At 48.4% G+C, this 25,218-nt stretch overlaps 1 protein-coding gene across 2 annotated transcripts in view; it reads right to left on the bottom strand.

Moving 5' to 3' along the window:
- Positions 1-25,218, bottom strand: part of ARHGEF9 (Cdc42 guanine nucleotide exchange factor 9) — a 204,560-nt gene that overhangs the window by 149,670 nt on the left and 29,672 nt on the right. For both annotated transcript variants that reach the window (XM_058814398.1, XM_058814399.1), the window contains exons 3-4: positions 22,386-22,533; positions 19,294-19,403 (exon numbers count right to left, since the gene is read on the bottom strand). In XM_058814398.1, the coding sequence (XP_058670381.1) occupies positions 19,294-19,403; positions 22,386-22,533 (258 nt within the window). The remainder of the gene's footprint in view (positions 1-19,293; positions 19,404-22,385; positions 22,534-25,218) is intronic.

Genomic DNA, 25,218 nt, shown 5'->3' with positions numbered 1-25,218 from the left:
GAAGACACCTGGCTTTTCAAACCAAGACAATGGACCCATCTGGAGGGCTGGAATTTGCTCATCCTCAGCTCCATGAGGCTGCAGGGGATGCTCACACCTCTCCTAACCAAAAAGGCTGCAGAATTCCTGGCCTGGCCCTATGCAGGTCTCCATGATCAGTATATTGTAGGATATCTTAAACACCTCAGCATCTTCCTCCCAATCCACTCCTATCCCTGTTTCTTAATTACAGCTTGCAAACCTAATTTTAAAAATTATGGTTCTCATCACATTCAGGCATAACAGTTTTTGTTTACAAATGGAGCAAAGAAATGGTATAAATTATGCTCAAGAAAACCCTTTGGCATTTTAACAGGCATTGGAAAGAACCAATTTCAGAACAGTGTCTCATAATTGGTGTCTCCATGGATACCTCTTTGTCAGCACCTCATTAGATAAGAGCTGAGATACCTAAGAGTTCTTCTCCTGCATTTCAGAAGGTACCTCAAAAACACTAATTATGCAAATCTCCATCCTCCTAACTGATGGATACTTGGAAGTTCAGCTGACAGAGTGGATCAGCTGAGTCCTGGCAGGAAAGGAAACACATTTCATTTAGACTCCTCTTCTTTATGATTGCTGAGGCTTCAACAATTACTGGGGCCACAAAACTGTGTCCCCCACGCTTCTCCTTTTCCTCTTAAAAGCAAGAAAAAAGAAAGGAGGAGACAAATGGAGATTCCAGGAGCAGCAAGAGGAACACCTGTGGTGTTTGAAGCAGGACAGCCTGTGTGGCAGACCCAGCAGGACTCCATGATTTTTGACTGAGCAGTGACTGCACTCACATTGAGTAAATCAAATATTTCTGCTTCATGTCAGCAAACACCAGTGGATTTAATTATACCAAAATTGGCTCCCTTGTGACCCATCTTTGTTATTAGTCCTTTACCTGAGGCTGTGTGAGCAGAAATATTTTGAGTTTTTCTAATGACAGTTCCTTGTGTTTCCATACTGGCATGCCAAAGAATCCCTCAGAACTGTGAAAAGCTTTATTTATTTATTTATTTATCCCTGAATTTATTTATTTATCCCTTTATTTATTTATCCCTGAACTGCAGCCACATCAGCAGTACAAGGTGCCAGCTCTAACACAACACAGTGACCTGGGCATCAGAGGAGGGAAGTTTTCCAATCAGTGATCAGAAGGCAAAAGAAAAAACTTCCTACAGCTTGTTTTAGCTTGTTTTTCATCCCTGAGACCTTCAGCACAGTTCCCCCCAGCCCAGGCAGTGCCTTTGGGACGCTGCCATGCAGACACAGGGGTGGCTCTTCACAATCACAGAAAACACAGAAGCTTTCGTGCTCTGAATGTGCTGAAAACAGATTTTTTTTTTTTTTTTTCGGACCTTGAGGCTGGAGCCACAGAGTCAGGGACCCTAAAGTAAACACTGATGTCCTGCAGCTTGGGGAATGCTCAGAGGAGGTGCAGGCACTGCTCAAACACAGGAAGGAAACACTGCAATTTTCAGAGAGCACTTGGGAGTCTCCAACACTGCTCATTCCTTAAAGGGCAGACTTATGCAAACCTTCAATTTCGAGCATTTTTTCTCCCAGAAAAAATAATTTTTTTCTGAGACCACAGCCTTGTTGTGCATGAGAAAGGGGATGCATCCACTCCTGAAAATCTTCAGCATGTAAGGAAGATTCTCTCAGAGATTGTGGGCTCCCAGCTGTGCTCCCCTCTGCCAAGAGCAGCAAACCAGGGCTCCCAGCTCAGCCAAGCACTGGACTGTGGCTCCCTGAAGGTTCAGTGGCACAATCACACTGTGGGAGCTGTTTGCAGCTGAGCAGCTCCCTCTCAGCAGGTGTGAGGGAGGTGAGTGGCTGGGGTTAACCAGAGCCAGGTTCTCCAGATTTGAATGTGACCTCAGAAATGCCAAGGCTTGAATAAAAAGGCTCATAACCTCCAGAGAGGGCAGGAGTGGAGAGCAGGTAATTCATTTCCTCCAATTCATTTCCACCATGACCTGGAGGAATCCATCAGGCTTTTCTGAGTTTCATTTGCCTCTTGAGCCTCCCAGGAAGGATGGCTCAGAGTCACTGGGGTGAAAGCTCTGTGAGAGCAGCCGTGCCAGGCCCCCTCTGTGGCTCCTTCTGGGAGGTGACATCCTTTCTGTCACAGCACTGCTTCTTATTCTCCATGAATTTCCTCAATGACTGCAGCTTTCAGAATATATTTCTTAAGACAAAGACCTGCTTGAATATTAATGCTATCAAAAAATAATGGCAGTTGAAAGGATGTCCTTGATCATGTCTAGACAGGACCAGCTATAATGGATTTCTAGGATCAGGGTAGTAGATATAAATAGATTAATATTACTCAAAGACCTGCAATGTCTCTATGCATTATCCAGAGAGGTGTGATCCTATAGCCCTTCATGAATATCCTCTGGCTTATGAAGAGTGAAGGAATTGTTCCCTGTGAAGGTGGAGAGGTGCTGGGACAGAACTCCCAGAGCAGCTGGGGCTGCCCCTGGATCCCTGAAGTGTCCCAGGCCAGGTTGGACATTGAAGCTTGGAGCACCTGGGACAGTGGGAGGTGTCCCTGCCCAGGGCACAGAGTGAAATCTTTAAGGTCCCTTCCAACCCAAACCATGCTGGGATTCTATGGAAATATCTGGGAGAAAAAACTCAGGGGGTGCTGGGAATTGCTCAGAGTCCACTCCTGCTCTGGTAAAAGCAGTGACAAACACCATGAGAACAAAAAGAACTGAAGCTCAGTAAACTTTAAAGATGAGGAAATGGCATCCAAAGAATGGAGTCAAAGAGCCCTTCCACCCTATGAGTCAGAGAGGAACCTCAGTGCTCAAGTCAAATCAGTGGCCAAGCAAACCAGATGTGAGGTCAGACCTGGGTGTGATGCCCATGGCTGTGCTACAGAACCCCCACAGGCAGCAGCAGGTGAATTCCTGACTCTGAACTCCAAAGAATTCTTCTTCCCATCATGTGACAGCCCAGCCAAGGCATGAGCTGAGCTCCTCCAGCATCTCCCCCAGTGCCAGTGCAGGCTGCTGTGCCCAGAGCCTCTGGGAATGCCCATTGTAAGTCCATGGGCAGCACAGAGCCAAAGGGATTCAGCTCCAGCTGCATCCAAACTAGTGAGGGCAGGAACAGCATCCAAACTTTGTGTGATTGCTGTTCCTTGTGCTGTCTCCCAGGCAGATTTGACTGAGGGTCTCACACAGTGTGGCTGCAATGTTGTCCCTGCAGGCCAGCCCTCCTTCCCTTGGGAAGGGAGAATGTGACCCCCATGAATGGGCCCCAAACTTTCCTCACCAGTGCTCAGAGTGACCCCTGCATCAAGCTCAGAGTGCTAACCCTCCAAATTCCTCTTTCACTGACAAAAAGCCTCCATCAGGAACTGGCAGATCTTTTTGGGAAGGTTTAGCTGGCTTTGAGCCATGGGCCAAAGCAGCACTTGCTCCCTACCAAGGCTTGAGCATCCCAAATGTTCACTGAGCAGCACCAAAACCAGGGAATGTCACCCAGACCAGGCTGCTGAGCAATAAAACCAGGGAATCTCACCCAGATCTGTCTGCACAAAACCAGAGAAACTCACCCAGGCCTGGCTGCTGAGCACCAAAACCAGGGAATGTCACCCAGACCAGGCTGCTGAGCACCAAAACCAGGGAATCTCACCCAGGCCTGGCTGCTGAGCACCAAAACCAGGGAATCTCACCCAGGCCTGGCTGCTGAGCACCAAAACCAGGGAATCTCACCCAGATCTGGCTGCTGAGCAATAAAACCAGGGAATCTCACCCAGATCTGGCTGCTGAGCACCAAAAACAGGTAATGTCACCCAGACCTGGCTGCTGAGCACCAAAACCAGTGAATCTCACCCAGATCTGTCTGCACAAAACCAGGTAATGTCACCCAGACCTGGCTGCTGAGCAGCAAAACCACTCAGGAGCCCAGGATCCCTTCCTGTGCTTCAGGAGCCCCCATTCCCACCACTCACATCCACAGGTTTGTCTCCCCTAGAGCAGCACAGAAATGCCCATCTGGACCCAAGACTGGCCAGTAAAAGCAGCAGTGTTGGTTCAAGAAGCATTCCCACTTAGCCAGCATTCAGCAACATGAAGACCACAGCTGGCAAGAAAGAGGAAAAAATGAGAAAGGAAGGAAAAAAAATTGAAAGAACGGGAGCAGGTTCATCGATGAGTTAAGGCTGTTTTAGGTATAAGCCTGGGGGAATTAGTTTAACACTCCATTTCAGCTTCTTTTTCCCATTTTCTTTTGCACCAACTTGCATCTCTCTCCTGTCAGACTTTGATGGCTTTATGTAACTGTTTAAAAATTGAACAAGCTTCTTAACTTAGGTTTAGAAGAACACACTTTTCTGCTTCTCTGTCTCGAATGCACATTAAGAATAAAGATTTCTGGAGAAAACAAGACCTTTTCCATGCTCTGACATCAGCCACTGGAGTACACAAAGCCAAGTCCTTGAGGAGTGGATATTTTGTACATTCTGTTCCAGCACAAGCCTGTGCATCTGCAGCCCCAGTGGGTTTTAAAACTGGAGAGGAAAACTCATGCCAGAGAAAATGCACAGGTTCCCCATCCTAGCAGCACCCTGCAATGGGGCAGAATCCTAGAAAGCAGGAAGGAGGGAATAAACCCAAAATCTTGGCAAGGAAGCACAGCAGCCACAGCCCTGAGTGGCACAAGGGCTTTGCCCCTTTGAGAAACTGATGCTATTGTGAGAATCATTTTTCTTTTTTTATTAATAACCTTAATACAAGTTGAAAATATTTCTGCTCTATGTGACTGATGTAAAAGCTTGAGAAGAACCTCCCTCAAGGGCCAAAAAGCAGAGGTAAATAGCCCCCACCCTTTTCTGTGTGTTTGCAGTTCCTAATTACAGTTATCTCTAAGCCAGAACTGTATTTGTTGATGCTTCAGCTTGGCAATGCTGATGGAAGAGGCTTTGAGGAAAGCCAGTAAAAATATTCAACATCAAGATTTGTAATTAAAACTCTTTTTTTTTCTCATGTTTTGTCTGTTAGAAAGTGTTTGTGTTTGCAGTGTGGGCTCTTGAGGGCAAATGCTGCTACTTGCTGTTTGCACAAGCTCAAAATTACTGAGTGGTGCCACAAGCTCTGCCCAAGCCAACACACAGCATGGACACCTCTGCAGCAAAACCATGGGCCAGGCCTGCAAAAGGCACCAGCATGGAACCAGCCCAGCTCCAGCTATGGGGACAATGGCAAAGTGCTCCTGGTTTGGGGATCTCAGTGTGGGTCAGGCTGGAGGGACCAGAGAGAGCTCTGATCCCACTCCCTGCTCCAGCAGGGCCATCCCAGAGCACAGCATTGCACTGGAATATCCCAGGGAGGGAAACTCCAGCAGGGCCATCCCAAACTCCAGCAGGGCCATCCCAGAGCACAGCACTGCACTGGAATATCCCAGGGAGGGAAACTCCAGCAGGGCCATCCCAAACTCCAGCAGGGCTATCCTAGAGCACAGCACTGCACTGGAATATCCCAGGGAGGGAAACTCCAGCAGGGCCATCCCAGAGCCTCTGGAATATCCCCATCAGGGCCATCCCAGAGCACAGCACAGCTCAGGAACGTCCCAGGGAGGGAAACTCCAGCAGGGCCATCCCAGAGCCTCTGGAATATCCCCATCAGGGCCATCCCTGAGCACAGCACTGCTCTGGAACATCCCCAGGGAGGGAAACTCTCTGTGCAATCAGGGCTCTGCACAGGGATGAATTTCTTCCTCATGTCCAGGTGGAACTCGCTGGGATCAGTCCCTGCCCATTCCTCTGGTGCCATTGCTGGGCCCTGCTCTGAGCCCTCCCTGCACACAGGGACAGACTGACAAAATCCCCTTCTCTTGCCTCTTCCCGAGGCCAGTTCTGCTCCTGGCCATCCTCTGCTCCCAGAGCATCCTGCAGCAGCCTCTTCCTGCTCCTGGAGCATTCCTGGGCTGGGTGATCCCAGCCAGCAGGGCCAGAGTTCACCTCCCAGCAGTGCCGGGCTTCCCTCAAGTCACCCAAAATTCCCCAAAACCAAAACCATCTTGTACCCAGCAACTCTCAGTGAGAGGACCTGGGATGGGTGGAGACCGTGCTGTGCTGCCCCTGCCAGAGATGGCAATGCCCAAGTGCAGCCAAAGTTGGAGTTTTCCTGTGTCCCACAGTGAGTCAGCAAAATGACATTAAAAACCAGCCCCATTTGCTGTGACCGTGCTGTTTGTGGGGCTCCAACCCAGCCCTGCCCACACCCAGCCTGCTGCAGGGTGGGCTGGCAAACACCAGAAATGAGCAGCTGAAGAGTGACAGAGTCTGTCAGACACCAGCACTGTGCTGCTTCCCCTCTGCTGCTTTCCTGCCACCTCCCACACCAAGCTCCCACATCCCCTCAAGGATGCTCGGCCCTGACAGGACCCTGCTCCCCTGGGCAAACCCCTGACAGGACCCCAGTTCCTCTGGGTTCATCCCTACCAGGACCCTGCTTCCCTGGGCTAATCTCTGACAGGACTCTGTTCCCCAGGGCTCACCCCTGCCAGGACCCTGCTTTCCTGGGCCCATCCCAACAGGACCCCCAGGGTTTACCCCTGACAGGACCCTGCTTCTCTGGGCTCATTACTAACAAGACCCTGCTTCCCTGAGCTCATTCCTGACAGGACCGTGCTCCTCAAGGCTGATCCCTGCCAGGACCCTGCTCCCCAGGACTCATCCCTGCCAGGACCCTGCTCCCCACCTGGGCACAGGCAGCTGCAAACTGGAGCAAAACGTTCCCCATTCCAGATCAGAGTTGAAAACTGCAAAATTCTGCCCCCAGCTCCCACTCCTTACCCATCCCACACATCCCCTGAGGGATCAGCACCCTGGCAGAGCTGCCCACACCTGCAGGACACTCCAGAGCCATTGGGGCAGCTCCTGTGGCACCCCAGCACTCCCTGGGCACCCCATGAGCAGCAGCCTCCAGCAGCTCTGCTCTCTGCTCCGTGCCAAGGCAGAGTTACCCAACTTCTGACCTACTTCTGCCTTGTGCTTCTCCCCTCCCCGCTCCTGCCCTCAGTCCCCAATTAAATCTGTGTGAGATTTCCTCAATTATCCCCTTCCTGCTAATAGATGTGGAAAGAGGATGCCATAACAATGTATTCCCCTGGCACTGGTTCAAAATACATCTCTGAATTAATGTTGAGGAGTGCAGGATGCAGGAGCACTTTAATTAAACAGAAGTGTATAGGAACCAGCAGCTAGGTTGAAGAAAGCTGATCTTTTGCTGCCACCACAACACTTCATGCAGTGAGAATCCTTGTGCTCCTCTTTAATTGACAGGCCAATAAATCAGCACTAATCTCCCCTCTCTATGTAGCTGTGCATGCTGATGTTCAGCTATTTTGGAATTCACTGGCACAACCTAAGCAGTAACATGCACAGGAACCCTGCATGGAAAACACTCCAGGCAAACCTTGAAACCTGTAACAAAACTTGGAGGGGGACCTGAGCAATAAAAACCTGTGTTTGGGAATTGTGGCAGGTGTAAAGCTGTATATACACCTTTGGAAAGAGGAGGAGCAGGAACAGAGAATCCCAGCTGAAGCCATTCAGATGTTCTGATAGGCATTTACAGTTCTGAATGAATACAGAGATAATTTGAACACCATTTCTAATTGAGACAAAAACTGTGTGTGAAGAATAGGGAATGAGCCTGGGAATCACTCTGCCCATTACAGAAGGCATCAAGCCTCTGCTCAACTTTACAGCCCCCTTCTGCCTCATCCCACAAAAGTATTGGGAGATAAGAAATTGCAAGTCTTCATAAAAAGGAGGCTTTAATCCAATGGAAGCTACATCTGCACACCTCCAGCTGCATTTTCCATAGCCAAGTTCCTGCTTTATCTCCTCTCCTGGCCCAAAACCATCTCCTAACAGCTTGATAACAAACTGCAATTAACCACATCACTGCAAAGGGAGCTGGGGGTACAGAAGGAAAACACAAGGTTATTTTAAGCCTGGTGGAGAGGAACTTGCAGCACTTTAAAGGAAGCCAGACCCCAGCCCTGCTGCAAACACCCAGAAAACTCCCAGGCAGCAAATCCCTGTACACAGCAAACAGCCACTGGGGTGATCTCGGAATTATTTAGGGCACTGCAGTGCTGGAAGAGGCTGAAATGAGAGGAGATGAAGACTCAAGCCCAGGCAGCATCTCTGCATGAGATGTGAAGCAGCCCCCAGAGCTCTCTCAGAATCCCAGGGGAACACAGCAGGGACCAGGTTTTCCCCATGCTGGAGATGCTGAACATAGGAAGGAAACATTTTTTAACTTTCTTTCAGTATTTCTTCATGCTGTGCCTGGGACCTGGATGTTAAAATTACCAACACCTCTGGGACCAGAGTGCCATCTCTCAAATCCTCAGTCCCCTTCATCTGTAAGAAGGAAATAACTCCCATCCCACTGGCATTACAAGCAGCAACACTCTGGAAAACACACTTTGCTCTAAACATGAGAGGCTCTGAACAAAAAGCTGCAGCTTCCCCTCTTGGCTCCCTCCCTGTTTGCTCTGTGTACACCAAAGGCCTTCACTTCCACCTTACTGCACATGTACTGAAGCTATTTTTGGCCAAGAGTGACGTGGCTTTGTTTGCATAACTGGGTTCCCACCTCATGATCTGCCGCTCTAATAGTTTGCAAAATAATAGCTGGAAAATGTCTGACTCCAAATAAGTGCCTGCAAAGTTCAGTTTGCCTTTATCTTAAGTCCAAAATAAAGGAAAATAAACAAAACCCAAAAAAACCACAAAAACACAAAACAGGAAACAAGCCTTCCTGCAGCATCACTTATAAAATGCTTCAGCAAGATGTAATACAAATTATTTAGTGATGACCAGCTGGGATGTGGGCATTTAATTCTGCTCCTGATTTGGAAGAGGGTAGGAAACCAGAAAAGACAAGCCCAAAGTCACACAGGAAGAAAACCATTTTACACAGTGGGGCCTTAACAATTCACGTCAACCCAAAATATCATCTGCAGGAAATGCAAACTTATCACTGATGGCTAAAAACAAAAGCACAGCTGAAAATAGCAGCATTTCAGATGAGGCAAGTACGTTGGTTGGACTATTCTCAACTGTCAGAACTGAGCTGCAATCACACATCTCTCTTGAGGAATATTTGGTATTTGTCCAGTATTAAAAATAAAATGTGAGATATCTTAGAAAAGAAAGAGATGGCTCCAATAAAGAATGGATAGAAATAAATCCTGCATACAGAAGGATCCAGCTGCTGGTTCTTCTTGTCCAAGTCCCTGCTCCTGGCAAAAGAGGGACAAAATCCATTTCTACAAGAACTTTGTCACTGCAAAACACTGTGAAGTTGGGATGAACACTGTCCTAGTCTGCAGAGCCAACTGAGCCAGGGGAATTGGCCATTTTTGTTTTAGCACAGGATGTTTTGGATGTACCAGGTTCTTCCTTCACTGCCAGAATGGTGCTGGCCAAGCAAGAACTCCACATTTGGACAGGATTATTGCTCAGGTCCACTTGGGACATCTCCCTTCACTGTCCCCCCCTCATCCCTCAGCCTCAGCCACCCTCCATCCAGCATGAACAGGGCTTGAGGCATTTCCCTTCCCACTTCCCAAACTCCCTGGCTCCAGGGAAGCCCCAGAGCAATGAAGGTGTGGAGTCCCAAGTGTGGTTATTAATTATTGTGGTGTTGTGAAGGTCTCAGGATGAGGTGATAGCTGAGAATTGACTCTAAGTTCTTAGAAGGCTGATATTTATATTATATTATATTATATTATATTATATTATATTATATTATATTATATTATATTATATTATATTATATTATATTATATTATATATCTAGTATATTATAGTATGTTATATTATAATTATATACTAAAATTACACTAAAGAAAGAGAAAGGAGACATCAGAAGGCTTGAAAAGAAAGATTAATAAAAAACTCGTGACTGACCAGTCTTGACACAGCTGGACTGGGATTGGTCATTAAGTAAAAACAATTAACATGGTGGGCTAACAATTTTTCAAATCACATTCTAGAGTAGCAAAACATGGAGAAGCTTAAGCTTCTCAGCTTTTCAGGAGAAACAATCCTGGCAAAGGGATTTGTCAGACAATATGTCAGTGACATCCAAGGTCATGGTTCATGAGGGAAGTCACAGGAGCAGCTGAGCCCCTGCAGAGCCCAGCCACAGTGAAGCGCAGGGACAGAGGCTGTGAGCTCTCCCTCCTCATTTCCAGGCAGGAATTTCTCACCTGCACAAACCCCTGAGCTGCCAGGGATGGGAGGAGAGTCCAGGAACATCTTTCTTAGCCTGCTCTGGAAGGACAGCATTGTGCTGTGCTGTATTCCAGCAGGAATCACAGCGCAAGCACCAGGCAAACACCTGACAGCGCACGGTGCAGCAGCTCTGATGGCAACAAAATGCCAAACAAATGTGCACAGAGCTCTGCTTTGGTGTCTCAGCCTTCCATGGGGTCAGTGTGGGGTGGAAGCCCCCAGTGCCAAGCCCAGGGCTGTCCTGGGGGATCCCCAGAGCTGCTGGAGCCGGCAGTGGCACACACAGCTCCTGCTCCCAAGGCAAAGGCAATCCCAGCACAGCTGCTGCCAGCACTGCCTGGGCCACTGATGCCTCAGGTTTCACCTTTTCTATTTTTCAGCTTCTGTGCTGCTTTAGTGTGTGGGTCTGGGCTTCACATTAGGGGATGGAGAGCTCTGTGCACCGAGCAGGGAGACAAAACAATTCCTGCTCTAACTAGAGACCCAAAGACAGCCAATCCAAATCTCAAGCCCAAAACCACAAACAGTAGACCAAAGAAAGAAAAACAAGAAAGATAAAACTTTATGAGCTAGAGTTGTAATTAGACAATTACCTCCAATATACTCATGGACCAAAACTCATCCATGTGAGAGACCCCGTGTTTGGTTGTCCATTTTGTGACCATTTTGGGTTCACCTGGAGTGTAGCCCTGGCTGGGCTCTTGTGCTACCCAAAGTAGATCTATTGAAGCCTCCTGATAAATCCCTACTTTATTCTTTAACTCTGTCTAGTCTCTGTTCTAGGTCAGCCCTCAGAAGCCATAACCAGTCCAGAGCAAACAACATGGCCAGGGCATCCCATGGCATCACAGCCACCAGAAGGCTCCAAACAACTCCATTTACCTTTGTCTCGTTGTTTTCCTGCTTGCTGGAGGATTTCTCCTGCCTGCAGCCTGTTCAGGTGCCTGGCAGACACCTGCAGCAAGGCAGGCCTGGCCCTGCTTGCACTGTGCTGCTCACTGCTCAACTCAGTCCCCTCCCAGCACCGTGGTGAACTGGTTTGACACAGCCACTGCCACACCTGAGCAGCTCAGACACAGCCAGTGCCCCCACAGCACAGCAAGTCCCCTCTAAAAGACAGCCAAATCCCTTCCTGACTGCAGTGGGATTCTCCAGGCAAGGTTAAACCCACCTCAAAATTTGTGTCAAAAGGTAGAGCTAAGGAGCAGCCATCATACACAGCACTGGAGTTACTCCTGCTTGTAGTGAAGTCCTTGCACAAGGAGGGGTGGAAAGGGACTCATCCCTCCTGGAGCTGCTCCCTGGGCATCCCACTCCAGCTGCAGCTTGCAGCAATTGTTCTGCTTCCCTGTCTCCCCCAGCTGACACACAGCACCACTGGGGACAGCCCTGCAGGGGACACCAGCACAAGGAGTGCCAGCAAGGTGGGACAAACACAGCACTGGCTGAGCTCAGAGATGTGCAGCAAAAACAGCTTCACCTGGGAAGCAACCTGTGCCCAAGCAGCTCCACACACTCAGAGGTTAAACCCATTGCTGAGGGCAAGAGTGCTCCAACGCCAGTGATAAAAGCCCCCAAAAGTCCCCACTGGCCACAACCTCTGTGCTGTGACCCTGCTGCTGCTGCTTCCCAGAGCTGCAATCCCTGCAGCCTTCCCTCCCCAGAGGACGTTCCCTGCAGGAGCTGCTGCACAGCCTGGCTTGGTCCTGGGTGGGAAATGGGATTTCACACTGGGAACAGCAGCACTGGGTGGGAAATGGGATTTCCCACTGGGAACAGCAGCACTGGGTGGGAAATGGGATTTCACACTGGGAACAGCAGCACTGGGTGGGAAATGGGATTTCCCACTGGGAACAGCAGCAGTGCAGCCAGCTGGTATTGCCTGTCCTTTCCAGTGCAATCCCTGAACCTAGCACAGCAGAGCTGCCATGAAATGTCTGCTCTTGTGCAGAAAAGGCTGATCTCTCAAGGTTTTTGGACAACCCTAGATATTAGAGACTGAAAGAGATTTATTAGGGGAATAATTCTGTGGATTCTGTGCAGTCCATGAGGAGATGAAGCTTTCCCTGCCCCACTGAGGAGCTCACTGCAGGCCAGGTGACTGCACTGATATAATACCCAAGTCCCCTCTGCAGCTTCTCATCCTGCTCATTTCATACTCCTCCAAGTACAAGCACAGTGTTGGGTCAATATCCCAGTTCAATTCACGTGTGAAGCCCTCCATAAATCTGCAGGACAAAACCAGCGACAAAATTAGACCCTTTATTCCTACCTTTGGTACTAGGGACAGCTTGTTACAAATCCACTTCAGCTTCTTGAATGCCAAGGGCAGAGCAAAAGTCAGAGCAGCTGCAGTTTCCCTGTGAGCCCAAATTTTCAGGTGCCAGCACCTCAGCAGTGCGTGCAGGTGCCCTGGATTGGGGGTTTATGAACACACCCCCTCCAAAGTGCATGAGCAGCTGGGGTGAACAGCAAAGGGGACAGTCCCAGATGTTCCTTCCAGGTCATCAACAGAGCCAAACCAGTGCTCTGGACACTGTGGGATCACAGAGCTGCTCACAGGAGCAGGATGGTGCTCCTGCCTCTCCAGGATCCCAAGGGAATTGCCCTGGGCCATGCCAGGCTGTGAAGCACCCAGAGCTCACCTCAGAGTCCAGAGAGCCACACACAACCACTCCCACCATCCCCTGGTGACCTTCTGGGTGTACCCACCCACCCTGCAGCTTCAGCAGCACTTCTGGGATGCATCTCAAACCAAATGCAGTAGCTCAGAAGACATTTTGGAGCTCTGACCTGTGCTTTTACCTGTCCTTCCCAAATTGAGCTCCTTTTCAGCTACACACAGGTGACACCAGGGTGGCCTGGAATCAGGAGCACAGCCAGGGCTTAGGAAGCACTACAAAAGCATTTGTTCCAATATTTACTCATGGATTTTTCATGCTACACCTAGCACAGCCTTTAGTTTATTTGGAACACAGTGCACAGGGGAAGGGCAAACCACAGAGTCTATATTGCTGCCAAGCAAAATGTCATTAAGGTTTTAGCAATGCAACACAAATTGAGTTTACATTAAAGCTTCTTTTGTATAAACCATATCCCAGAGTGAAACACGGTGACAGAGCTGAGTAATGACTTGGAGCAGAGCAATCAAGGTGGAACTACAGAGCAATAGGAAAAAGGAGCCGTTCCAAAGTGCTATTTAAAGTTAGGCTGAGAGCTCCATTTGAAGTACAGAAGTGATTATGTACAGTCACCACTGCACACAGCTAATGCCATGTAGGATGCAGTACCTACCACCTGCAGCTGCACAGAGACACCCTGAGGTTCAATGGCACTATAAAAACCATCACCAAGGAGGCTGAGATTCTTCTTAATATAGACCTATACATAACTGCTGAAGGGCTGAGCAGTCTGGAACTTCAAATCTCTCTTGTGCTGCCCAGCACATAAACCCACAACTCAAAGGTGACCATTTGCCATTTCAAACCTCTCCTTCCTGCAGGATTCAGAGTCCCTGAAGGCCCCCAGCCCGGCTCTGCACAAAACCACAGCACTGCTGAACGATTTTCTAAATCCCCAGCAGGCCTGCCTATTATTAGTATAGAGATAATACTAATATTATACTATATTATAGTATTTTATATATATATATAAATATACATATTATAGTGTATATAATATTATAGTGTATATTATAATATAGTATATATTATATTGTATTATATATATTATAATATTATACTATATATATTAGTATGTCAAAGAAGCTCCTCTCATGCAAAGTTTCCAGTCTAGCTAATTAACAGTGGCTTCCTCCAGCATAGAAATTTGGGCTTTAGTCCCTTGTACACAAGTGTGGTGGTGTTCACAGGGGTCCCAGGATGAGGGAAGGGATGAGAATCTTGACTCCAGCCTCCTTCAGAAGGCTGATTTATTATTTTATTATATACATTATATTAAAAGAAAATTATATATTAACACTATACTAAAAGAATAGAGAGAAAAGGATTTCATCAGGAGGCTAGAAAAGAAAGGAATGGAATGATAATAAAATTTTGTGACTGCTCACAGCCTCGACACAGGTGGCTGTCACTGGTCATCAAGTAAAAACAATTCCACATGCTGGGTAATAATCCTCCAAACCACATTCCAAAGCAGCAAAACATGGAGAAATTGAAACTTCCCAGCTTGTCAGGAGAAAAGATTGTGGCAAAAGGATTTTTCAGAAAATATGTGTGTGACACACAAGTACACAGGGCAGGAAGGGAGGGAAGGAGCAGAGGACAGCAATGGCTGCAGTCATCTTTAAAGGCTGCAAATTAAAGACAGAATGAACACACATGGAGAGGAGGCTTGCAGGGCATGGCAAGGTTGGAAACAGCTCTCATTTCCAGTTGCTGCTGTGTGCTTTGCACTGCCCCCCGTGCATCCCTGGGGAGGGGCCCAGGGCAGGCCCGTTCAGGCGAGAGGATGCCAATGGGCTCGGGGCTGACCTGCAGCTCACACTCAGCTCTGCCTGCCCGGCCCAGCGGCCAGACCCAGCACATCACACACAGCTCAGGTGCTGAAAAGGCTGCACTGCTGCAGCCAGGGGGGCAGGGACCCTGCCTGGGCACTCCTCATGCACACAGATGGGGCTGGACCACAGCACTGCAATACTCTGAAGCTCAATCCCTGTTTCCCCCTCAAAAGAGCAAGCCAATTTTGATTTGAGTTTTTCAGAACTTGCAAAAAATTTATAAATGGCTAAATATATTTAAAAAAAAAACTCCATAAAGACTTCAGAGCACTGCTAAGTAGAGCAGCTGAATAGGTTTATCAAGATATAAAGCAGCCCTCCCCAAAATATATGGCTCAGACATACCCTGCCAGCAGAAATACTCTGTTTAAGATGAGGGCAGAGAGATTCAATGAGGATTTGTTTCCCTGGCAGCCCTCCATACGTGCACATAAACCTCTTGTAGCACCACACTGATATTTAAACTAATTAGCACCAGGAAAGCCTCAGGACTGTGCTTTTCTCCCAGCCTGTTCCCAGGGACACAGGGGCTCCAAAATCTGGCTGTGATCACATCCCACTCACAGCCCAGGAGCCCCAGCACAGCCGCCTTCCTGCCCAAGTACACAGGAACACAGGGCAGGACACTTGGCAAAGGGAAAAAAATCCCCCCTCTGCCCAAAGTGCCCACTCAGCACTATGTGAGAGGATAAAAATAGCAGGCAGGAGAGCTGGCCCTGAATAGCAAGCAGCATTCCTACCCAAATCAACTTCCCCTTCACTCTGTTCTCCTGCAGGCTGCACGTTGCCTGAATTTCCTATTCCTCATAAACACAGCCATGGGGATTTAGCTCTGGGGAGCTGCAGACTGGCACATCCACCATCATTGCTCTGGCAACCCCCCTCCAGGCTCTGGAAAGAGCTCCTGACTTCCAGAGGAGAAGGGACAGGCTGGGGGGTGGGTTTTGTGAATATTCAACACCTCTGCACAGCAGGCCTGCCTATTATTAGTGTAGGGGATGTCAAAGAAGCTCCTCTCATGCAAAGTTTCCAGTCTAGCTAATTAACAGTGGCTTCCTCCAGCATATAAATTTGGGCTTTAGTCCCTTGTACACAAGTACACAGGGCAGGAAGGGAGGGAAGGAGCAGAGGACAGGAATGGCTGCAGTCATCTTTAAAGGCTGCAAATTAAAACTCTCAGGTAAGAGAGGGAATTAATACACAGCCTCCTGAGAGGAGGCTTCCTGTTTCAGGAAGGGCTGAATATCTCTTCTTTCAAAAAAAAAAACTGGATGTGGCACTCAGTGCCATGGTTTAGTTGAGGTGGGGTTCGGGCATGGGTTGGACTCAATGATCTTAAAGGATTTTCCAACCTGGAGGTTCTGTGATTCCTCCTGGAGCACATCCCCAGCGCACCATTTGGAAAAGGCTGGGATGATTTTGCCTGGGCAGCAAACAAGAAGCAAAGATTCCCTCACAAGGGCAGCAGAGGCAGAGATTTGGGTCAGGATGGGACTGTCACCCTCTGCCATCCAGACCATCACACATCTCCCAGCACTGCTCTGGGGCTGCAGAAGGGAACTCACTGCTGCCCTTGCTCCAAGGATCAGCCCCATCCCAGGTGGCAGAACCTGCCTGAGGGTAAATCAGAGGCAGGAGAGATGCATGGGTCCTGTCAGGGCAGCCTTTCAGGGCACTGTCATCTCTGCTGCAGCAAAGCCTGCACTTCAGGGCACCTTCAGTCTCCTGCAAGTTGGTCCTGACTGTGCCAGACAAAGGCTCTAAGGGACCTAAGTGCTAAACCAAAATGCTCTGCACATAAACTGCTTCAACACAGAGTTTTCTCCAGGCTGAACAGTGTATTTTGGAAAAAATAAAGACTGAAAACTTTTGGAAGTCTGACCTTATTTATTTCTACCTGCTTCCTAAATTAGGAGAGAAATAAAAAAAAAAAAATATTGTATGGCTCCACATGTACCACCCTCCAGTGGTTCAGTTTCTTACTCCCACCTCCAAAGTGGAACAATAACCTTATCTACTCCATAAAAAACTTCTCCAGCTTGTGCCCAGATTTCAGACACACTTTCTTGGAAGGATAAATCCCTGCTTTCTGCACTGCTCTGCCACCTCACTGGGGTCAGCTGTCAATGACAGCACCTCACCAGAGACACCCAGGCCCACAAATCTCACTCCAAATTTATACATTTGCCAGAGCAGAACTTCTTTCTGGCCAAGAGGTGATGAGCAGCCCTGTGGATCTTCATTGAGCTTGGGGCAGAGGTGACAGCTGAGTTTTCCAGCACTGCTGTTGTGAGCCACATTTGTGTATTCTGCTCCTGCAGCACCTGCACAGCACCTCTGATTTATAAACCAAAGTTTTCAGAGCTTCCTGCTTGCCATGATTTAAAAACAAGCTGAACAGACCTCCCCAAAGACATTTCTCTGCCTCAGGGGGGCACATGGCATGGCCATGTCTGAGCCAAACAGCACCCACAGATCTCTGGGGCCATGAGCTGCTCACTTCCCTTTCCAGCTCCACATCCCTCCCACCACCACCACAGGAGAAGCAGTTTCTTTGCCAACCTTTCCCAAACTTCAGCAGAGTGTTTGTTTGCTGAGGTTTCAGTTTTCCACAGCTTCTCTAAGGGCCTCTGATGCAATCTGGACTCTGTTTGCAATCTGAAACAGGCCTGGCTTTAGGATGCTCAAGGCACAGATAATTCAGGAACAATTTTGTGTCAAAACAGCACCTTGGCTTCCAGGAGGGCCTCCAAGACAGCCATGAAAGCTGTAAGGCTTCTCTTAAAGGATTAATAAAATGATTAATTAAGGTGCAATGAAGTGATTAATTAAGGACCAAATCCATCCATGCACTGGTCAGTACCAGACCCTGAACAGGGACACAGCTCATGGGTAACACACCTGAGACACTCCAAGACAGGGCTTGCACACTGCACAACAGGATACTGCACTGCTCTGCAGCCACCTGCCTTTATCCTGGCCCCAAGGACAAACAGCTTTATTGGACAGGGATCATTTCATCTTCCAGGAAAACTTTGTTCAAAGCTTTAGATGTTCAGCTTGTCTGAAAGCAGAACAGCTTTCCTGAGTTGAAAGGAGCAGTTCATGTCTCGGCAGCGAGGTAGGACCCAAAGGGAAGGAAGAGAAAAAGAAGAGATGAACTCCTTGTCTGTCTCTCCTCTGCCTTTGTACCTCAGCCCACAAAAACTCAGCAAAGAAAACAGAAGTGATGCAAGATGGAATTCCAGAAAGTCACAAGTGACAAAAAATCCAGCAGTTCATCCCTGCACGTGTTCCCTGGAAAGCAACACCCAACACAAGGAGGGTGGAGAAGTCAGCATCACTCACTGCCAACTTCCTGTGATGGAAAAGCACACACAGAGGCCAAGGACCCCTGGCAATCACATTTCAGGAAGGCAGCTCATCAAATATCAAAGGGGAAAGGAATACAAAAAGGTCTGGTAAGGAAGGACAGCAGTAGGGAGGGAAAGAGCCACAGAGACACAACAGAAGGTCAGTTCCCCTTTCCACTCCAGCAGGGAAATTCCTGGCTCCCAGTCCATCCTTTGTTCCTGTGCCCTAGAGGAACAACAAGGGCTGAACCTCTTCTGCCATAGTCAGTAGAAAACTCTGCCTGCATCACAGGGCAGGCTGGGAAATCTGCTGGGTTTGGGACAATGTGGATCTGTTGGGTACCAGTGAACCCAGACTCATGAGCACTGCAAATCCAAAACAAGACCATGAAATAACCAAAGCCTCCAGACTTCAAACACAGGGCACAGCAAAAAAAAAAAAAAAAAAAAACAAAAAAAAAACAAAAAAAAACAAAAAACAAAAAAAAAAAAAAAAAAAAAAAAAACAAAAAAAAAAAAAACACAAAACCCCTGCCCAAGCAAGGAAACAGATCAGACAAATTATACCATTTTTGCCATCTTTTCTGAATTTTTCCCAGAGAAAAACATGAACGTCCTCGGGCCCACAACAGCTTCTACTTCCCCCACCAGAAGCATCATTCACAAAAAAAGAACCAAGTGGATGGATTGTGCCTATATTTGCAAAACACTTTGGGAAAGAAGCAGTGACATGAATTTGTCACCAAGATGGTGCTGGGAGCAGCACCAAACCCAAAGGACACAGGGCTAAAAAAGGAAGGAGAAAAAATAAACCCATCAAAACCAGGGAGCACATCTGAAGGCGATGGGAAACGTCACAGTTCCCTCCACCTGCAAGGAGCACTCAGCCACAGGCACAGGAGGCCCAGTGACAGCCCAACAGCCTGTGCCACGCATTGAAGGGACACTGATTTGGGGAAAAGACAACACACCTGAGCTTTTATTGCTACAAAACAACACCAAACCAAAACCCTATCTGTGGCTGAAGGACCCAGGCACTGAGGAAGCTGTTAGTCAGGCACATTGTTCTAAACACAAAGCCCAAAGCAGGCAGGGGCACGTTGCACACAGCTCCTTACCCGACTGATCTGCAGCTTCTCAGCTCCAGGCTTGAAGAGGTTCCATCGACGGCCGCCGTTCCTGCAGTTCCCGCGCACCTTCAGGGTCTTTGAAGCCTGCTCGTTCTCAGCTGCCAGGAGAAAATCCACAGGAACAAAAAAATAAAAAAGGAATGACAAAAGATAAACGCTGTGCTTTAGCTCAGGCTGGGGGCGGAGGCTGTTCTTTTAAATGAAAGAAACAAAATTGTTTGCAAGAGACTCATTCAACCTCTCCTTTAGAAAAAGAGAGCACGGAGTATATTTAGGTGCTTTATTCAGTGCTCTTGGGATGCAAGGGAAATAGTGCAGCTTGGATACTACAAAAAGGCAGAGCCAGGAGCCACATCCCGGTGTGGGGTCAGCCCAGCTGGGTGTGGAGCCAGGACGCTCTGCCAGCAGCTGCAGGAGCAGGAGACCCTCAGCAGCCTGTCCCAGTGTGCCCAGCAGCTCCCTGGGTCCCCAGCAGCAGCACCTGCAGCAATCCCAGCTGCACACTCACCATGGTCCATAGGTGGGTGCATTTTGGACCCTTCCAGGCCTTGGAAAATAAACAGTTCCTCCAATTTACACACAAAGCAGAAATGGGTAAGGCCATAAAAGCTGCTTTTTAAGGAAACTGGGCTGGTTCTCACCCCCAGCATTTCAGACCAAGCCCTCAGTGATGCAGTTCTGCTCTAGCTTTTATATTTTTCAGATTCTCACACCAGACCCCAGACTGGCCTTGCAGATGGCACTACCCAGGCACACAGCAGCTTGTGAAAAAGAGGCAAATGAGCTCTACTTTTCCAATCAACCAAAATTTTCAGCTCCACATCCTATCTCTTTCTTTTTGGGGTGAAGCTGCCATTATGTATGAGACCAGAGTTTTCCCTCCCACATTTGGCAAGCTTAAATTTTAATCCCTTCTTCCATCAGGTTTTTTACAGCCCCTGGCCTAGAGGGAAGGAAACAGAACTGAGCACCAGTGGTGTCCCCAGAGCAGCTGCTAGCACAGGTACATGTGATCCAGGCAGTGCTCATATGTGATACATGCATCCTCACAGGTGTTTCCAGCACCTGGAGCTCCTCACCCCAGCCATGGAGCAAGGATCTACAGAAAATAGCCATAGATCTCTGGGGTCATGAGCAGCTCATTTCCCTTTCCTGCTCCACATCCTTCCCAGCTATCACCACACAAGCAGCAGCTCTGGAATTCTTCCCTAAAAGATGCACAATGCTCAATTTCTATCTCCTGACGTACCTCTCACCTGGCAGAGTTTTCAGACTGTGTCAGTCCTGAGGGGTTTGAGACCAGAATAAATGGTTCCAGGCTTTGGAAGAGAGGAGACCCCCAAACCAAACAGGTGGGGGCTCTGCCCTGCCCAGGCTGGAGCACAGCAGGGCTGGGATGCTGCTGCAGGCTGCCTGAGCAGCCATCCTGGTTTTCCTCCAGCATTGTTGGGAGAGAGATTGCACTGAGACCTATTTCCTCAATGCTGATGCAGGCAGCCTGCTGCTATTTTTAGCAGCCCACGTTTCGCTTTGGAGACTCTTGGAGAGCCAGGCTGCAGCACGGTGCCGGCTCCAGCAGGAGGAGGCGATGGATGGAGCAGCGCGCAAGCAGGAAATGTTCACTCTGAGGGGCTGTGTGACCCCCCTGGGCTGGAACCACTGCACCCCAGCAGCAGAGCCATCAATTAACAGCACAGGCAGCTAATTGGCCTTGTCCTCCCCAGCTCTTCTGAACCCTGACGTGCTGCCACCATCCATCAGCTGCCTAGATCCCCGGAGTGCTCCTGAGCGATGCCAGCACAGCCTGGCAGCGCTTCCCTGCTCACCCATCACTAAATCACAAGATCCTTCATGCCAGCAGTGGCCCTTCAGGAAATCATTTCCTTTCTCTCATTATCAATCTTTTTAATTAGGAGGTTCAGAAGATGATGTCATCTGTTCAGCCATCAGCCAATTCACGTGCCAGCATGAGACACTGCCAGCAAATACATTCCAGGGTGCTCTCTCTGGTGTCACTGAGCAGGACAAATGCAGAGAGGTCATCCCAGTCTTTGGCTCATGAGACTCTCTCCTTCATCATGAAAAGTACCCAAGCACAGGAGGAAAACACCCTTCACTTCTTGTGTTTCCACACAAACATCAGATTTGAGTTCTGATCTCAGTATCCATCACTCACCACCTCCAAACAGTGAGTACTCAGTGAGTACTCACACAGAGGATTCTTAGAGGACAGAAATTCAAGAGAAAACCACCAAATATAATCTCACACAGCAGCTGCTGAACAGCTTTTACACCTCACGTGCCTACTCCTGCTCATCCTCTCATAACCAGATTATGGGGACTGTGTTCAGAGACATCAGAGAGAGAAAACAGCCTTATTTCACAAACACACTGTACACAAGCAAATCCTATTAGCCAGCAAGAAACTCCTCAGCATGCGGCTCTCAGAGCTCCCTCACCTGGTGTCAGGGATGTAACCAGCATGGATGCAAACCACATTCCTGACTTTTCCACCCCTGCCAGCCAAGGGCTGCATGGGTGACACCCAAAAAAGCAAAGGTGGCAGAGAAGAGGCACTCACCACAGCTCTAGAGCATGGGTACCACCAAAAAGCAAAGGTGGCAGAGAAGAGGCACTCACCACAGCTCTAGAGCATGGGTGACAACAAAAAGCAAAGCTGGGAGAGGGGAGGGAATTCACCATGGCTCTAGAGCATGGGTGACACCAAAAAGCAAAGCTGGCAAAGAAGAGGCACACACCATGTCTCTGGAGCATGGGTGACACCCAAAAAGCAAAGCTGGGAGAGAAAAGGCACTCGCTCATTACAGCTCTGGAGCATGGGTGACACCAAAAAGCAAAGCTGGGAGAGGAGAGGCACTCACCACGTCTGTGGAGTATGGGTGACACCCAAAAAAGCAAACTGGCAGAGAAGAGGGACTCACCACTGCTCTGCAGCATGGGTGCCACCAAAAGCAAAGGTGGCAGAGAAGGGGCACTCTTTTTAGAAGGGGAATGTTCTTTTTAAAAACATCACGGCTCTAGAGCATGGGTGACACCGAAGAGAAGAGGAGAACACTCACCACGCCTGCGGAGCAGGTGCTGCATGCGCCCTCCCAGCTGGTCCAGCCCCATGGGGGTGCTCTGTGACAGCGGCTCCGAGCGGCAGCGCTCCACCAGCGCCTTGAAGGGCTCTGCCTGCGGGGACGGCTGAGCAGGGGGAGACGTCGGCTGCAGAGAGAAGGGGCACAGGATATTTTACCAACAGCACTCAAATCTCGGGCCAAGCAAACGCATGACATACAATAATACACAGAATTACCACGGCACTGCTACCTGCACTCTGCACCCGGTGCATTTCTGACCTGCTGGCCCTGGTGTGCAGCCCCCAGTGTGTGGGAACCCAGGACATCCCTCTGCTGCCCAGGACGGCCAGGACCCCTGCCAGGGGGCTCAGAGACCCCGGCACAGAGCCCAAAACACCTGTGGGTTTGATTATGACCCGTGGAGCAAATTACCAACCTTAGATGAAGGTCAGCCAGCCACAACAGTTTAGGTAGAATAACAGTGAAGTTATCACAGGGTGGAAAAGTAGATTTTGGGGTTTTTGGTATGGGGGCAAGATGGAGGGAACTGGTGCGTCCAGCCTTTCTCCTTCTTCTTCTTGGCCTCCATCTTCTGCTGTGATGGTGGCACTCACAGATTGGTTTAGAGTAGAAGCTCACTGTCTAACACAGGTGATGGGTATTGGAAAGTAACTGTAAACATTGTACACGTGGTTTTTAGTATAAAGACATAACACTGCCCTGGGGGCAGGCAGAGTGCCTGGAACTGTCCTGCTGGACAGACCTCAGCAGGGCAGGAGAAAATTTATTATAGATAAGATACAATAAACAACCTTGAGACCAGAAATGAAGAGCCCTGACTCCTTCTTCAACTGCTGGGCTGGGAAAAGACTTTGGAACTTTTCTCAGGGTCACTCTGAGCAGCTAAAGATTCCAACACCAGTGCAGGGGGCTCAGACCTTGTACACCTTTGAGCCCAACACTTCCAGTGGCACTGAGTGTCCCAGAACTTCTGGGAGTGACCCTGATGGAGACCCCCTTGCTGCTCTGCATTTTGGGGGTGAGGCTGCTCTCCCATTCCCAAGCCCCAGCAGGAGCAGACACAGGGAGGAATCAGCTGGTGCTGAGGACCCCGTACCAGCAAGGGCTGGCTGCTTCCAAGGAAGAGCAAAGAGCAGCCAAATGGGTTGGCAGCTCACTGAGGGCAACTGCTAACCAGACACGTCCTTGCATCTATAGCCTACGAAATATTTACTCAAATAAAATAGTTGCAATTGATTGAAGCACCCATAAAATGGTCAAATACCTCAGTTATACCTTAATGCTTGGTAACACTAGTGCAAAGAGTTGGCATTTACAGCTAAGTGGGGAAAAATGTTGGTGTTTTCCTTACTCCAACTTTTATTATTCTATTCCAGGAGGAAAAGTTCCTGAAAATGACAACTGTACCATGACATTTTGCAGAATGGAATGTTCTTTTTAAAAACATCACAATTCAAACTCCTACTTTTCATTTTATTCTCTGTGACATGTGACACCATGGAAGTCTTGCCTATATATTCTTAGAGTCAAAAAATCAGAAGAAAAAATCATTTGACAAAGGTCAAGGGAAGCAAACAGGAGGTGTTCCTCTCTAAGAGGTTTCTAGGCTCAATCACAAACACATCTGTCACACTTCCAGGAGCCTGCTAATAACTGGGGCCTGGGATGGTTTGGTGGATCCATCCTCAAGCCTCCAGCAGCTCATTTTCCAATGTGCTGTTATTTTCATTTACAGATGAAGAACAAAGCAGACAGGCTGTAATTACCCCAGAAGAAAGCTGTGGATGAATTAAGGCTCCATCTCCCAGCACCAGCATCATCTCCAGTGAGCCAGTACACCTCTCTTGGCTGGAAAGCAGCTGGGAGGAGGTAAAAGCCAAAGAAAACCTTCCATCCAGGGATTTTTTAACACAGAGTCCCTTTAGCATAAGGCCAGCAAGGCCCAGAGGTGCCCCTTCCCACCCCTACTCTGATGCCCTGGTTTCACTTTTGAGGCTGGGAATGGGATAAAGGAAAGACACAGCATGTGTTTAAAGAAAACATGTGGAAATTTGAATTATCCATGTGTTACATAGCTGGTTCTGTACACATGCAAAGCCTGTCAGCTTTGCAAACTGAACCTGCCTTTCCCTGACAATGTTAGAAACATGTTTCCCAAAAAACTCTACCCCACTATAGATAGCACTAAATATAGGCTTTAATTCAAGATTTTGCTAGCACCTCCTGGTTATTATGAATACAAGAATCTGCACAGCTTGAAGATAGGCTTTAGAGGTTTTGTCTCCTCTAAAAATAAAATGATTGTCAGACACAACCATATTAAAAGCCATAAATACCCAAAATCTTCATTCTGCAAGTAAATTGCACCTCACTGCAGACAGGGATACAGCACTCTTTTGGCAACAGCAGGATTTAGAAAGTGAAGTACTAATTCTTAATTTGGAAGAACTATAAAGTCTTTTGTTACAGCAGGCTGAGACACAACCCAGAAGCTGAATAACCAGGAGATGAAGAAAGCTCTGAAGATCAACTCTCCCCAAAACTATTTCCTGGTCAGTGCCATTCAGCAGTGGGAGGAAAGGGATAAATCCACCCAGCAATCCCATCTCTACAGCTGCTCCCACAATAAACCAATCTCAAGCTAAAAGTCACTATGGGCATCACCTGCAATTTCTCCACAAACACAGATAAAAAAGGAAATTTTGCTGGATCTTCCTCTTGTGAAAAGGCACTTGGAGCTGCACTAAAGCCAAACCCCAAAGCTGTGGGAGGATCTGAGCTCTGCCCCAGCTATCAGGCAGCAGATCTG

The sequence above is a fragment of the Ammospiza caudacuta genome, chromosome 14, assembly GCF_027887145.1.
Source record: "Ammospiza caudacuta isolate bAmmCau1 chromosome 14, bAmmCau1.pri, whole genome shotgun sequence".
Lineage (NCBI taxonomy): Eukaryota > Metazoa > Chordata > Aves > Passeriformes > Passerellidae > Ammospiza > Ammospiza caudacuta.
The sequence above is the reverse complement of the archived record's forward strand: the minus strand, read 5'-3'. Positions and strand labels throughout refer to the sequence as shown.